This window comes from Condylura cristata, unplaced genomic scaffold, assembly GCF_000260355.1.
Source record: "Condylura cristata isolate star-nosed mole 26May11 unplaced genomic scaffold, ConCri1.0 scaffold00030, whole genome shotgun sequence".
NCBI classification, from domain to species: Eukaryota; Metazoa; Chordata; class Mammalia; order Eulipotyphla; family Talpidae; genus Condylura; species Condylura cristata.
The window spans coordinates 26482531-26496741 of NW_004567131.1; the positions used below are offsets into that span (position 1 = coordinate 26482531).

Below are 14211 nucleotides of genomic sequence, written 5' to 3' on the forward strand. Positions count from 1 at the left end.
GGGTCAGGAGAGGTCTGCTGTTCCCTGTGGATCTCCTCCGGGGCAGGCGGGGATCGAACTCATGCTGAAGTGGCTTTAGCTTCTTAGTGCTGTGCGTTAACCCGCTGCGCCACCAGGGAGGGCCTAAATAAATAAGTCTTAAAAAAAAAAAAAGAAAGAAAAGAAAGAAGATAACTTGCTCCCTTGGTTGGTTAAGGACACCCTTGCATATGAAACGGCTCCGAGGACATCTCGATGCTGGCCATGGGTCCGAATGAAATAGGAGAAAGCCTTTTGTAGGCCTGGGATGTCACCAACCTGGAGGCACTGGTTTTGTTGGGATTATTTCCCGAGGTCTCTTGCAGTTTCTGATTCACCCCTTTGCAGGTGGGTTAGACATGTTAGTGAGGATGCTTAGGAGGAATGGAGACGCTCATATACCAAGCAACCTGGACAGTGGGCCGCAGGAGAGAGGAGCTGGCCAGGGCCTGTGTCCTGCCTGTGCCGGGTAGGCAAACCTCGGATCCCCTTCCCAGCCCACCTCTCTTGACAAAAGCCCTTGGCCTCTGCCCCCCAGGATGTCATTTCTGGATTTCCTGAGACAGTTCTCTCGCCTGGAGATCTGCAACCTGTCCCCCGACTCTCTGAGCAGCGAGAAGGCACACAAGTGGAACCTGGTCCTGTTCAACGGCCGCTGGGCACGAGGCTCCTCCACAGGGGGCTGCCAGAACTACCCAGGTGAGGCACAGGGCGGCCCCACCGCTTCTGGCTTGTCAGCAGAGCTGGCTGTCTTATCACGCGCCTCTCCGGCAATGCCTTGGAATCTGCTCCCTGGCTCCCACGGGCTTGGGCACCAGTAGGGGCGGCGGGGGCTGTCTCGTCTAGGTCACCCCATTCTTCAGCTTCTGTGTGTTCTAACTGATGTGGCTTCACCCCCTGGACCCGCCCCCCAGGATATGTTTCTTTGTACTAACCATGTTCTTGGCAACTCGCCCCCAGGCGTCTTGGTGTTTTCTTGGGTTTCGGCCCTCCCCACCCCACCCCATGCCGCGGGCTGATAACCACCCACTGAACTCAGAGGCAGGTGGCTTGTGGTGTGCTGCAGGGGCACAGGTCTGTCCCCGCAGTGATGGCTTTGCTTTGTGTTTGCGCGGAGTTGGAGGTGGAGGGGTCTGAGCGTGCAGGTGCCTGATGGTCATGTCTTGCTCCCGTGGGAATCAACAGGTAGTCTGGTGCGAGCTACCGCCTCTGCACTAACCCCTCATCTTACTAAAGGTGGGGCACCTTCCTGGCTCTCTGCAGCTCCCTAATGTGTACGTATGTAGGCTCCTCCTAGGTGGAGTCAGCTGAGAAAACACCAGAGGAAGAAACTCCAAAGGCAAAAAAAAAAAAAATGACCTCGCATCTCTAAGGAGAAATGAAAGAAGCAAAACCTGTTCTTTCCATCCCCACCTCCCCAGGCCTCGAAGTACCTCTGGTCACAGGTTGATGGATTTAGCTGTAGACTGGAAGCCCGAGGGCAGGGCTTCCTGCTCAGGTGAGCCCTGGCCGGCCTTGCGCTGAAATCCCACCTGCATGCAGGGCTAGGTCTGACCAGCTGCGCCCCCTTCACTTCCATCCAGCACAGAGCACCCATTTCTGGCCACAGAGAGAGTCCTGAGAGGCCCTGGAAGGGTCCTTCTCATTCCTATTCAGTTTCTTAATTCTCAAAGTGGAGAGATAATACCCACCTCTGGAAGGGCTTTGTAAACTGTAATGTTGTGCAAATGGATGTATTATTTTTATGACCCATTCTCTTCCTCCAGTTCTGTTAAAGAGTAAACAGAAAAATGTAGGGATTGCAGTAATGTTGCATTTGGGAGACATTAAAATATGCTCACCATTAGCAAGCTCTTAGAAAATGAGTAGGAAATTTGCATGCATCATTTTGGGAGCTCAGAACTGTAGGGGGTGCCTAAGGTATTTGTGTGCCGAAATCACCACCCCATCTGTGCCGCCAGCTAGCTGTCTCGAAGAGCTGGGTCGATCTCCTTTGGTAACGATACAGGAAGAGGCGTTACAGAAGTTTCTGTCTCCTCTGGAATCGACAGACGTCTGGCTTTCAAATCCACACACTTGTGCCCCGAATGAAAGAATCGGGAAATAAAGATTCTGGGAAGGCAGAATTGGATATGTAATCTTTTTTTTTTTTATTTTTTTTAAGATTTATTTATTTGTGCATACAGAACTGGGGTACAGGCCAGAGGCTCAGGGGCGGTGAGAGGCTTCACCAGAGACAGAGTGGGGAACAGAACAGGCTGACTGACGAAGTACACTGCTGAGGGGAGCAGCGGGCGGGTCAGGAGAGGTCTGCCACGCCATGTGGTCACCTCCGGGGCAGGCGGGAATCGAACTCATGCGGAAGCGGCTTTAGATTCTCAGTGCAGTGCTTTAACCCGCTGCGCCACCAGGAAGGGCCAGGATATGTAATCTTATTGTCAAGAAAATGCAGTCATCAGTGTCTGGTGGTCACATGCGAATGCCTTGTTATGTCATCAAGGTGGATCTTCACTAGAGCTTGTAGGAACTGCCCTCCCCCAGCACCTTCCTCTCCCCAGGGGAGCATCATTATTGAAACTGTAAAGGCCTGGTCTGGAGATGCCTGTGGCCCAGCTTCCTCATTTAGCCTCCACTGCTGTGCACCTCGGAGGACGTATTTAACCTCTCTGTGCCTTGCTTATCTAGGCACTTTTTGCCTTGCTTATCTAGGCACTTTTGTGAGAGCTCATTTAAAAAGTTATCTTTGAAATGAAAGTCTTTTAAGTATCCATAGGTGGTGTGGCAGGCCTATGTCTTAATTGCCAATTATTCTTCTTCCTGCATTATTAAATGTGTTATTCTTGCAAGACTGTGTCTCATCAGCGTAGGCAACACCGAGGCCATCCATGAGGCCCCTGGACTGATGGTCCGAGGTCTCGGGTTGGATCTGGACTGGGCCTCTCTCAGGGAGAACAGCAGTGGGTCTTTCCAGGGGCCGAGAATCCTCCTTAACCTTCTTGCCTGTGGCCGAGGCCTCTAGGCAGTCTACCACCTCTGAACTTTGTCCTCATCTGGCCAGGGACAGGCTTGTCTACTCAGACACCTGCCTTTCTCTGGGGTGGGTCTGTGTTCACAGTCCAGGCGCTGAGAGCAAGGTGCTAGCCATCTCCCAGGAGCCAGTGCGCCCTTCAGTGTTGCCTTAGGGCCCAGGCCAGCTTGTCTGGGTGATCAGACAGATGAGCAGAGCCCCCTCTGGGGACGTGTCTGCGGGTGTGGGGAGGGAGGCTCACTTGCTGAGCCTCTTCCCAGACAGTTTGCCCAGACTTAAGCTTTCACTGGGATGACTAAGGCTCTTCCCTTTCATTTTATTCTCTCCCATTTCCTCACCCTCTATGGTCGGGGGAACCACCATCTTCTGGGTGACTTCCAGCCACTTACTGGACCAATCCCCAGTTCAAAATCCGCTTGGATGAGGTGCATGACAATGAGGAGGCCGGTAGTGTGCTCTGCTGTACTGTGCTGTTGGGTCTGATGCAGAAGAATTGCTGGCGACAGAAGAGGCTTGGTCAAGGCCTGCTGAGCGTTGGCTATGCCGTGTACCAGGTACCCCCCCGCCGCGGGGCCTTCGCCACACCCTGAGAATGTTTGGCCAGTGATGGGGACGCAACTTGCCTATTATTTGAATATTCCTAATCAAGCATTCTTTTTTTTTTTTTTTAAAGATTTATTTATTTGTGCACACAGAACTGGGGTATAGGGCAGAGGTGCGGGGGCTGTGAGAGGATTCACCAGACACAGAGTGGGGAGCAGAAGAAGCAGTTTGACCACGTACACTGTTGAGGGGAGCAGCGGCCAGGTCAGGAGAGGTCTGCCACGCCATGTGTTCACCTCTGGGGCTGGGGATAGAACTCACACTGAAGCAGCTGATGCTAGCTTGCAGTGCTGTGCCTTAACCTGTAGCATCACAAGGGAGGGCCCCAAGCACTCTTTTTTTCCCCTGAAATGTTTCTCCCTTCCTGAGGTTGGAATTCCACACTGAAAGGTCTATCCCTCTGGCTTAATCCCTGCCATTAACATTGAGACCTGTCGCTCATGAAACTGCCTGTCCCAGAGGGCTCAGCGAAAACATGCTTATTGCACTTGGGCAGGGGACAAGAACATGGGGGAGCATAGGCAATTGAGGTGACCCCAGGAATATGAGGGGTATTATAGAGTGGGGGGAGGAAGGCTAGATATGGGATCCATATACCGATACACTCTCCCTCTCTGGGTACCTTGAGGTCCTTGTTGGAACACACAGGGTTTGGGCTGGGACAAGGTGCTGGCTCTGTTTAGTTCTAGGGTTTCTGGACTGGGGTACCCAAGTGACACTGGTCTCAGGTGGCAGTGCCTGGCTCTACATACCAGTTTATGCTGGTAGCCAACCTGCTGTGGGCTTCACAGCCTCACAGATATGTCAAGGCAAGACCTTCCAGCTTTGACAGGCCTCACCAGGAACACACTGGAATCCACATTTTTACATGGGAAAAGATGCTTATAACAAATTCTGGAGGGACTTGTGGTGGATGTTTTTGTATAGTTTTGTTAAAAATGAATTTCCTGGGAAAAATACAACTCTAATCAGGAAGACCAAGAGCTGGCTGGAGGCTCCATACTCGTATAAATTACCACATGACAAGGAAGCACTATAATAAAACACCAGTAAGGAAAATTGGCTAGCTTGGCATTTGCTACCTCCACCCTTTCTTCTGCCTATTCTGGAACTTGGGACGTTGTTAGAGTATTTTTTTGTTGGACAAGTGGAAGTTGGAAAAATGCTGCTTAACAGCAGGACAAAAGAATTTCAAATAAATCAGCCTCGTACCCTTCCATCTTTACTTAGAATATAAATAGCAACAAGCCAGGTTCTTCGCTTATTGGGGTAAGAACCAGCAGAGGCACCAACTATATGCATATGAGTTCAACACACTGTCGTGAGCAGTTTCCGTAGGCCAAGGCCTGTGCTGAAAACAGAGACACAGAGGCCTGGCACATGCTGACTGCCCTAGGGTACTCAGGAACAGGCCAGAGGCGGGAACATCGGACACACCGTCAAGTAATGGCGGGAGAGTAGGGCAGGTCTGCCAGGGTAGGGATGCCATGATGGGGCAAGGGCTCCTTGGGGAGGAGCAGCTGCCCGGAGGAGACTTGATCAGGGCTTCAAGGGACAAGCTGGATTTCAAAGGTGGAAAAGAGAGAACATGCCAGCCAGCAGAGGTAGGCGTGGCTGAGGGGTGGGCTCCCCAGGGAGGGGATCCCAGTTCTGATCTTGACCCTGCCATATAAAACCAGATCAGCAAAGCATTCTTGCAGAGGGACATGAGCTAACGCACCGAAATAGCTTGGCTAGCTTGGCATTTGCTCTCATAAGTAATATAAAAAGCTTGTCAATTTTTCAGACATCAAATTATAGTTGCTTATGAAATACCCCCATGTATGTGATTTACAAATCTCCTTCTTATAGCCAGAGGCATATCATTTAGTCTGTGACATCTGTGAACACAAGCAGTTTTAAAGTTAGGTTATGGGAGGTGGGGGCAGTGAGGGGTTGCTGGGAGTTCCTGGGGGTGTAGAGAAGGGGTGTAGGAGTTGTTGGGGGGGGTATAGAGATTGTGGGGGAGTTTGCAGGAGGACCTAGGGTTGTAGGGAGAGTATAGGGAGTTCCTGGAGTGGTAGGGAGGGATATAGGGATCATAGGAAAGGGGTGTATATATTATTTATAGGGTGTATTTGGGATTATACATGGAGCTCAAGGGTTGAAGTGGGGGGGGGCTCCTGGGGTCAGCGGAGGTTCTTGGGTAGTAATGAGGTATTGGGGTTACTGAGGTATTGGGAGTATAGGGGTACTGTTCTCTGACCCCTGTCTCTGCCTTCTCTGACTTTAACTGCAAACTGGAGTCTCGTTTGAGGTTGAAAGTCTGACACTGGTTGAGAAGGGCCCCTGGAGCTGGAGAGGCCGGCTTGCCTGCCTCTCACTCAGCTTTACCTTCCCACACTGACAGCAGGCTCCTGCCTCTGCACTCGGGATCCGCCTTCAAGGGCGGCTGTGCCTTCACCCACCGGTGGGCGCTGGCCCGCTGCCCTGGCTGCTGCTCCGGGTTTGTGCCACCCAGAGCCTGCCTGGCAGACTCAGGCCCTGCTCTGACCCTTGGCGGGTGGGTCAGGGCTCAGGGCAGTGGGCGTGTGGCCGTGGGCGGCCAGGGCGGTTAGACCTGGCTGGGTGAAGGCTTTCGGGGGGACGTGCAGACGCCATGCGGACCTCTGCTCTCCCCGATAGCCAGCCTCTGCGTGGGCGACTCTGGGATTAAACTCAACGATGACCTGGGGCTTTTTCTACCTCTTGCTGCCAGCTCCCGGTGGGGGCGCCTGAGGAGTGGGCTGCCAAGTTTTCTCATTGTTTTCCCCACAGACCTAAGCCACCACCAATGTCCTTTCTGCTCTTCTGAAAAAGAGACTGTGTGGCAGGGACAAACGGGCATGGCCCCTCTGCCCTGATGGCACGGGAGATTCCCACTCCGGCTCTGAGAGTGGTTTCTTGTGAGAGGCAGCATTTCTAGTTACAAACAGACCCTGGGCCAGTGAAGAAGGAATTTAGCAGTTCATGTCACCAAAGGCAGGGAAGGCTTGGGGGGCTGGGACATGCGACCTGCGTGTTCTCAGGACCCTTTGCCCCGAAGCTCCCTGGTGCCAGTGCCGCCCTAGATCAGGCTTCGTTAGTCTCCCTAACATCACGGCCGGAAAGAAGAGGCTGCTTTCCCTTAGTTCCACTCTGAAATTCCGGTGAAGTCTGTAATGGCCTCAGCTAGGCTCGTGTGCCCGGTCTTGGACCCATCAGCATCGCCAAGGTCAGCACCAGCGATGGCCGGCCTGCAGGTTGGGCCTGAAGCTCTGTAAGGGATTAGCGCTCGGGAAACCCCAAGGTTACGCCCCTGAAGAACTAAGGCTCTTGGTATAGATTGTGGCATAGATTACCAGAATAAAACTAAGAGACAATGGAGCCTTTTTTCCCTTGCAGGTTTCTAGAGCACAGTAGGCTACAGATGGCTTTGAAATTCATCAGTGACTTAGAGTTGGGAAGTGCTGATTAGTCTCTCACTTCAGCATGAGCTTCCTCCCCAGGGATTCGCACCTAGGAATGGTTTGGGGCTGCACAGCCCTCAGCAGGGTCGGGGGAGGCAGAGCGTGAAGGGAGAAGAACCTCAGGTTCCTGGGGACCTGCTCTTTTCTCCTGCCCTGTAGGTCCCCAGAGAGGTTCGCAGACATGTCCTCCCGTTGGTAAGAAAGAGCACAGCCGCTGTCACGGCACCACATGCTCCCTCTGGCACAAGCGGGCTCCTGCTCAGAGCTGGTAACCCCGAGACTGGTAAGGACGATCCTGAGTCCCATCTGCTGGGACCCTGTGGCAGGAGACACGCGACCTTTGCCCTGGGTGCCAGGGTGGGAGTGGGGGGCTGGATCTGAGCAGGAAGCCCATAGCACACCCCTGGGCCCCGGTTATGAGGCCAGCGGAGTCAGGACCCTGGTCTCTGAGAAGAAGAGGAAGCGCCGACTTTATCTTTTTGGCTCCTGTCTTTCCCTGCACCTCTGCAGGGATTACAAGTCCTCTCTGTCATGCTTACACCTGGGGATCCCCCCAGCTGTCCTGTCCGCTTTGGTCATGGCCGGGAAGAGCCCGGCAGCTGTCCTGGAGGTGCTGGCCTGGCTGGGGGTGAGCGCACGTCCTGTCCGGGGGGTATCGCCCTGGTTGCACGCTGGACTCACTTGGGGAGCTCTAAAAAACTCGCAATGCCCAAGCTGTATCCCAGACCAATTAGATCAGACTCTCTGGGTGATTCCAGTGGGCAGCTGAGAACCTCTTTTCTGTCTGGGGCTCCCCAGCGGGAGTTAATTGCACTCAACCTATAAAACTTGCGTCTCCTGCTGCAGCCTTCCTCTGCTGCTCTTGGTTCCTCCTGCGTGGCCGGCTGTGGGGCGTGTGCCAGTGAGCTGCAGGCTAACAGGCTGCAGCCTTGCCTGTGTTTTGGCTCACAAGAGCGCGGTTTCATTCTAGGTGAAAGAGCTCTAAGTAATTACATGCAAACCCCAGTGGTGGCTCCCATCAGAAATGTCCCCTCACATATGAGAGGTCATATGCTCATGCACGGAGACCCCACCCTGCCCCTAACACACCCCAGTGTCCTCAGGCTGTCCCGGGGGATCCTTTGCTGTGCCAGTGCAGATGGTCTTTGGGTCCACGGTTCTCAAACCATTGCTTCGGACTCTCTGGAAGGTTTAGAAAGCACAGATGCTTGGCCCGACCCACAGCTTCCGGTTCTACAGGTCCAGCTAGAGCCTAAGAATGTGTATTTCTAGCAAGGTCTCAGGGATGCTTGTGCTGGACTTGGGCCTGTACTTAGAGAGCCACTTCAGTGGAAGCTGCCCTCCCTGTCACTCCTGGCTGGGCCATGCCAAGGGGAGCATGGAGGGCTGGTAGCTCATCCTGTTTGGAGTCTGAGGTCAGAGCGCCTAGTTCTTGCCTCGAGGTCCTCTGCTCTGCCTGGGCTTCCAGGGAAGGCTTCTCCCGTCCGTCCCTCCACAGGTTCTTGTTAGAACTCAGCTTGTCCCTTTCCCAACCCAACACAAATTGAAGTTTGCATCACCATTCACCTCTCCCGAGCACTTTGTCCCTGGCTCCCTGTTTCCTCCTTTGCTGGCATCAGGGATGGCAAGAGAATGGTTGCCCCACGATAGACCTTGGCCTCGGCCTCGCTGGCCTGGTCCAGTGTTCTTTCACCCAGAGTCTAAACATTCCAAGCTCTGTGGCTGCCCTGGTGTCCAGGAGAGAGTGACCAGGGCAGAGGGCACGGGGTGCCCTGTGAGAACCTGGTCAGGACAGCGGGCAGGTGGTTCTGCTTTTGTCCCCTGCTTAACAAACCTGTGATTCAGAGAGATCCTGGCCCATCGTTGGGCACTGTCCACTCTGGGTCACACACCGGTCACAGCCTGGCTGCTTCTGCACACCTGCCCTCTGTCACAGGCACCTTGATGAAGATGGATCATGAGATATGCTGCAGTGTGGAGGCTTAATCACAGCAATGATAACGATGGCACCTGTGTTTTCAAAGCACTCTGCAGTCACTAATTAATCTGTGTCACACCCCTCAGCCTCCTCCTCCCTCCAACAAACAGACGGGTCACAGGGTGCATCCCCTCTCTGAGGTGAGCCATGGCCTTGAGGGAGGCCAGGAAGAAGCCCACACCAGGCCTGGCTGTGGCCACCCTCTCTCCGCCTCCCAGCCTGACCGACTCTGTTGCTTTAGACAGCAAGTTTTCCAGTGAGGCAAAGATGAGCAGGTTTCCCGACCGCTTTTGCTGAGGATCAGGATTTTAGCTCACTTCTCCAGCCACAAGTCTGTCCCAGGGAGCTCAATGCCACTGTCCTGGTACCAGGGACAGTCCCAAAATTAATCTGTTGCACTCAGTGGTGGGTGACTCAGAGAGACGAATATCCAGAGAGGCTGAGTGCACACAGGAGACTCTAGTGTCCAGCCCTTCATTTGCCTGGACGAGAGCAAAGAGTCAGATCAAGGTCACAGTCAAGGTGGGTGAGTCACACTGGTCCTGGCACCCAGGAGGCGTGCAAAGCATGCTTGTTGATGACACATGGGAGTCATGACAGAACCCAGACCTCTGACCCCTAAGCTAATGTTGAAAATCTACAATCCCTGGGCCCTCCCTGGTGGCACAGTGGGTTAAAGCACAGCACTAAGAAGCTAAAGCCATTTAAGCATGAGCTCGATCCCTGCCTGATCCAGAGGTGACCCACATGGTGCAGCAGACCTCTCCTGATCTGCCCGCTGCTCCCCTCAGCAGTGTTCTTCATTGATCTGCCTGTTCTGCTCCCCACTCTGTTTCTGGTGGATGCTCTCACGGCCCCTGCACCTCTGGCCTGTACCCCAGTTCTGTATGTACAAATAAATAAATAAATAAATAAATAAATCTTTAAACAAAAATCCACAATCCCAAACCAATGTGTGAGACCCCCTCAACATTGCAGCCCTCATCTCTCAGGCTTTCAGGAGAAATTGACTGTTACATTGTGTAGCTGGAGAGTCACACGGTTGTGTCCCTGGGCCGGGACTTCTTCCTGCGCCACCAGCCCCTGGCCTGCTCCAGCACCCACATCAACCTGCGGGAGGTCTCAGGCCGGCTGCGGCTGCTCCCAGGGGAGTACCTGGTGGTGCGTCCACCTTCAAGCCCTTCAAGGGCTTGAATGGCGACTTCTGCCTGAGGATGTTCTCGGAAAAGAAGGCCAAGGCCCTGTGTGTGCCCGTGGCCTCTGTGGTGGGGGAATCTAGTGCCCAGGACTGCAGGGAATTGGCTGGACCCTGACAGGTCCCTGTCACTGTGGGTGAGCCACTCCAGCTGATGCTTCCCAGAGAAAGTGGTAAAACACGACACTGGGGGCCCCAGGGTCCTGCGCTCAGTTCCCCTCCTGCCTCCTCCACTTTGGTCTGTGGGAGGGCTTCATGGAGGAGGTGAGATCGAAGCTGATTTTAGAGGAGTAAGGGTACAGGGTGTCAAAGGTGACTTCACCCACCTCATTCCTCTGCCCTCCAGGCCACCCATGATGCCAGGCCCTCTGTTCTCAGGTTTTACCCTCAATAGCCAGGTGCAGCGGACCATCACCAAGCGGTACGCCTGCAGCAAGCTCGTGTTGGACTTCAACAGCTTCATGGCCTGCGTGATCCACCTGGAGACCCTCTTTAGTGAGTCTCCTCCGTTAGGCCCACCCGTGTCTCCCAAGGTGCAGGGAGTGGCGGGGCCAGGGGCAGAGCCGGCCGGTGCCTTGGGGAGGCCCATGGATGCCTCCCTCGGAGAAGCGGAAGCGGCAGGGGCTGAAGGAAGCCCAGGCTGTCACAGCAGACGCCGCTTTCGCAGGAGGCCTCAGAATCGGACGCCCAGTGCTGCCTTCTTCCTGTCACAGCAACTGGCCCCTGGTGCGTCTAGTGTCTGGTCACATCTGTGCTCCAGGGGGCCACGTTGAGGACCTATGTCCCCTCGTAGGGGGCCAGGTAATCTCTTGCCCCGCTGGGCCTTGGAACCTACTCCAGTAGTCAATGAAGGAAGATTTCCTTCTACGAGGGGCAGCTGGTAAGCTGTAATAGAGAAGGTCAGCCTTACAGAGCAAGCGAAGGGACGGAGTTACCCACAGTGGTGCAACCTCTGTCTGTCCTGCAACTCAACCTGAATGCTGGATTCAGAGCTGACCGCTCAGGGCCCCACAATTAGGTGGGCACTTGGCGGGGCAGTTGCAGGGAAGAGGAAGGGTGCCAGGTAGGAGTGGGGGGCAGAGGCAGCTCCCTGCTGTTCTAATGTCCAGAAACACCCCTAGATAAGCTCATTCTCTCTGGCATTTTAGAAATGTTCAGGCTTCTGGTTCAGGGCCAGAATGGTGGTGTCCATCTCTCCCTGACTGAGGTATGGCTTGAATTTTGATGAACTGCTTGCTGATGGTACTTGACATTCCTGGACAGTCTAGGTACCCAATGGTGTTTATTCATATTCACCTGTCTTACTTCCGTGTGAATACGGTGCGCATTCTGTGTCAAGCGTTAGGGAGGAGAAAGTGATCGTTATGCAGTCACTCAAATAGTTTTATTTATTATTATTATCTTAAAGATAAAACTAGCTTCATGTCAAATCATACTAAAGATGCCAATCCTAATGTGAGTGGAATTGTGGGTGGTGGGTACAATTTAATGCATCTGATTTCTAAGATCAAATGTCTTAGATTGACATATAGAAGGGCAGCAGAAGCAAAAATTAGATTGCAACAAGGTAGAATGAAAATGCAAAGTAAATGTGTGTGTCCCTGTGTACAAGTTTTATGCAGAAGACGCCATGGTGCTTCCCCTGTGAGGCTGCGTGAAGCCTCACAGGGGCCTTCACTGGACTGTGGGGACACAGGTCCAGAAATGTCCCCAGGCCCCAAGCCAAGAGGGAGGCATTACCCTGAGTCTGCTTCAGAGGCAGTGAAGTTAGAGCACCAGGTTATCCGTGTCTCTCCCGAGTGGCCTGGGTACACCCCTTTCTCCTCTCAAATGGAAATGTCATCGCCCCCCTTTTAGGGATCTGGGGAAGCCATTCCTAGAGCTGTGTCTGTGGGTGCCTGCCCCCTGGGCAATAGTGTGAACCTGAATATAGACGTAGGTATCTATTTTTCCTACACACACCTGTTTTGGGATCCCCTTGGGTATGGCAGTTCCCAAGTCACCCTTCTAAGGTGTTCTGGCTTAGGAGGTAGAACCTTAGTAGTGGCCCTTGCTGGTGGCGCAACGGCTTAGGACACAGCACAGCAAGCAAGCAGCAGCCGCTTCAGCACGAGTTCAGTCCCCAGCCTGAGGTGACCCACATGGCGCGGCAAAACTCTCCTATCTCCCCGCCGCTCCCCTCAGCAGTGCACTTCTTTGATCTGCCTGTTCTGTCCCCTCTCTGTCACTGGTGAATCCTCTCACTCCTGCACCTCTGGCCTGTACCTCAGTTCTGTATGCATAAATAAATAAACATTAAAATAAAAGAAAAGGAAACTTAGTAAAAACTTAGTAAAGGGCTTCCTTGCCTCCTACTACCGAGCAAGGCAGGTACCGGAAAGGTTGGAAAGGTCGCACCCTGTGAGGCAGAAGCGTGTCTCTGGCAAAATCCCGCCTGCTCCCGGGGAAGCAGGCCTTACCTGTTCTTCTCTTGCAGTGGCTGTGCTGTGTGTTGGTCTGACCCCAGCTTTGGTCATCGTGAGGCTTCCTGCCAGCCAGGCCTCCTCTTTCCTTCTCCCCCTCCAGGAGAACATTCATCCTGGAGAAGTTGTTGGCTTCTCATCTTCTCTCCCGGAGATCCCAGACTGTCCCTCCGCAGTCTGGGGAAACTTGAATCTCTCCAGCAGCATTTAAGCTGATAGTGGGGGGACAGAATCACTAACAGTTGTGGCCCAAATGGTTTCTGCCTTTCCCTAGTGATATGCAATCTGGGGCAGGCCCTGCCTGGGCCTCTCACGTTTTAGGAAAAGATGATCTTGGCAGGTGACGTGGCACAAAGTTGCTTGGGTGAGTTTTGGAGAAACAGCTCACTACAGATGGGGCTGCCTCTGGGGCTGCCTGCAGGGAAGCCGGCTGGCTGGGCCCCCAAGAAGGCTCTGGGGATGGGCAGCTGGGCCTGTCAACTTTTCTCACTTGCGTCTGGGAGAGGTTGTGAAAAGAAGCTGCTGCTTGGAGTCTAAGGGTAATTCTTACTGAGGGCCGTTCTTACTGGATAAAAAACTAGAGGGAAAATGCAATTCAGGCGAGTTTGATTCACTGCTGAGCACCTGGGCCATTGCTGAGGTCAGAAGACATATGCCACAGCCCAGGGTCATCATGGCTAAGTGGGGACGGATTGGTTCACAAGCAGACTTTGGAGTGTAGGCCTTAGGGTTAGTCCTCTAGGCTGCCATAACAAAGCACCACAGATGGGTGGTTTATAAATGGCAGAAATTTACTTCCCACAATTCTGGAAGTTGGAAGGCCAAGATCAGGGTGTTAGTATTGTTGGGTTCAGGCAAAACCAGTCCGCCTCCAGGTCACAGTGTGTTGATTTCTTCTTGTAGCCTCACAAAGCAGAGTGAAGAGGGAAGGCAGATCCTCCCATGTCTTGTAAAGGACATGAATCCCCTTAATGAAGGCCCCACCCTGGGGCCTCACCTTATCTACCCCTGCCCCCAGACCCCACTTCTTAACTCCATCATAGAAGGTGAGGGGACGGTCCTGATATATGAATTTGGTGGGGCCACCATAATGGTGAACTACTACAGGGAGAAACACAGGTGCAGGCCTTGGCCACGGTGTTAGTGTGATGAAAGTTGAACTTTTTGCTTCTGGAAGTAGAGTTACATGAACCCTCCGCTGGGTGCACATTCATCAATATGGAAAATGTCTCGACTGCTTGAATGCTGCCTTCAGTTCTCCCAAGGCCCAGTGGGGAATAAGGACAGGCCCTTGACTGAGGGGAAGTAGGCGCTCTGGAGCTTCACCCCTTAGAGACGGCTCTGGGGTTGCGTCAGTGCAGGGAGTTCAGCTCATGCGATGGCGGCAAGGGAGAGCTGTTCACTCTGGCAGCCTGTGGGTTCCAGACAAGAGTGGTTCTTTGCTAATTAGGCGTCTGAGG

General features: G+C 53.5%; 1 protein-coding gene across 1 annotated transcript in view; it reads left to right on the forward strand.

Annotated features, from left to right (window-relative positions):
- Nucleotides 1-12789, forward strand: part of CAPN8 (calpain 8) — a 45436-nt gene extending 32647 nt beyond the window's left edge. Inside the window, 8 exon segments of the mRNA XM_004691121.1 lie at nucleotides 557-717; nucleotides 3428-3600; nucleotides 7276-7287; nucleotides 10121-10256; nucleotides 10259-10337; nucleotides 10636-10784; nucleotides 11438-11496; nucleotides 12766-12789. Coding sequence (XP_004691178.1) covers nucleotides 557-717; nucleotides 3428-3600; nucleotides 7276-7287; nucleotides 10121-10256; nucleotides 10259-10337; nucleotides 10636-10784; nucleotides 11438-11496; nucleotides 12766-12789 — 793 coding nt within the window.
- The last annotated feature ends 1422 nt before the right edge of the window (nucleotides 12790-14211 follow it).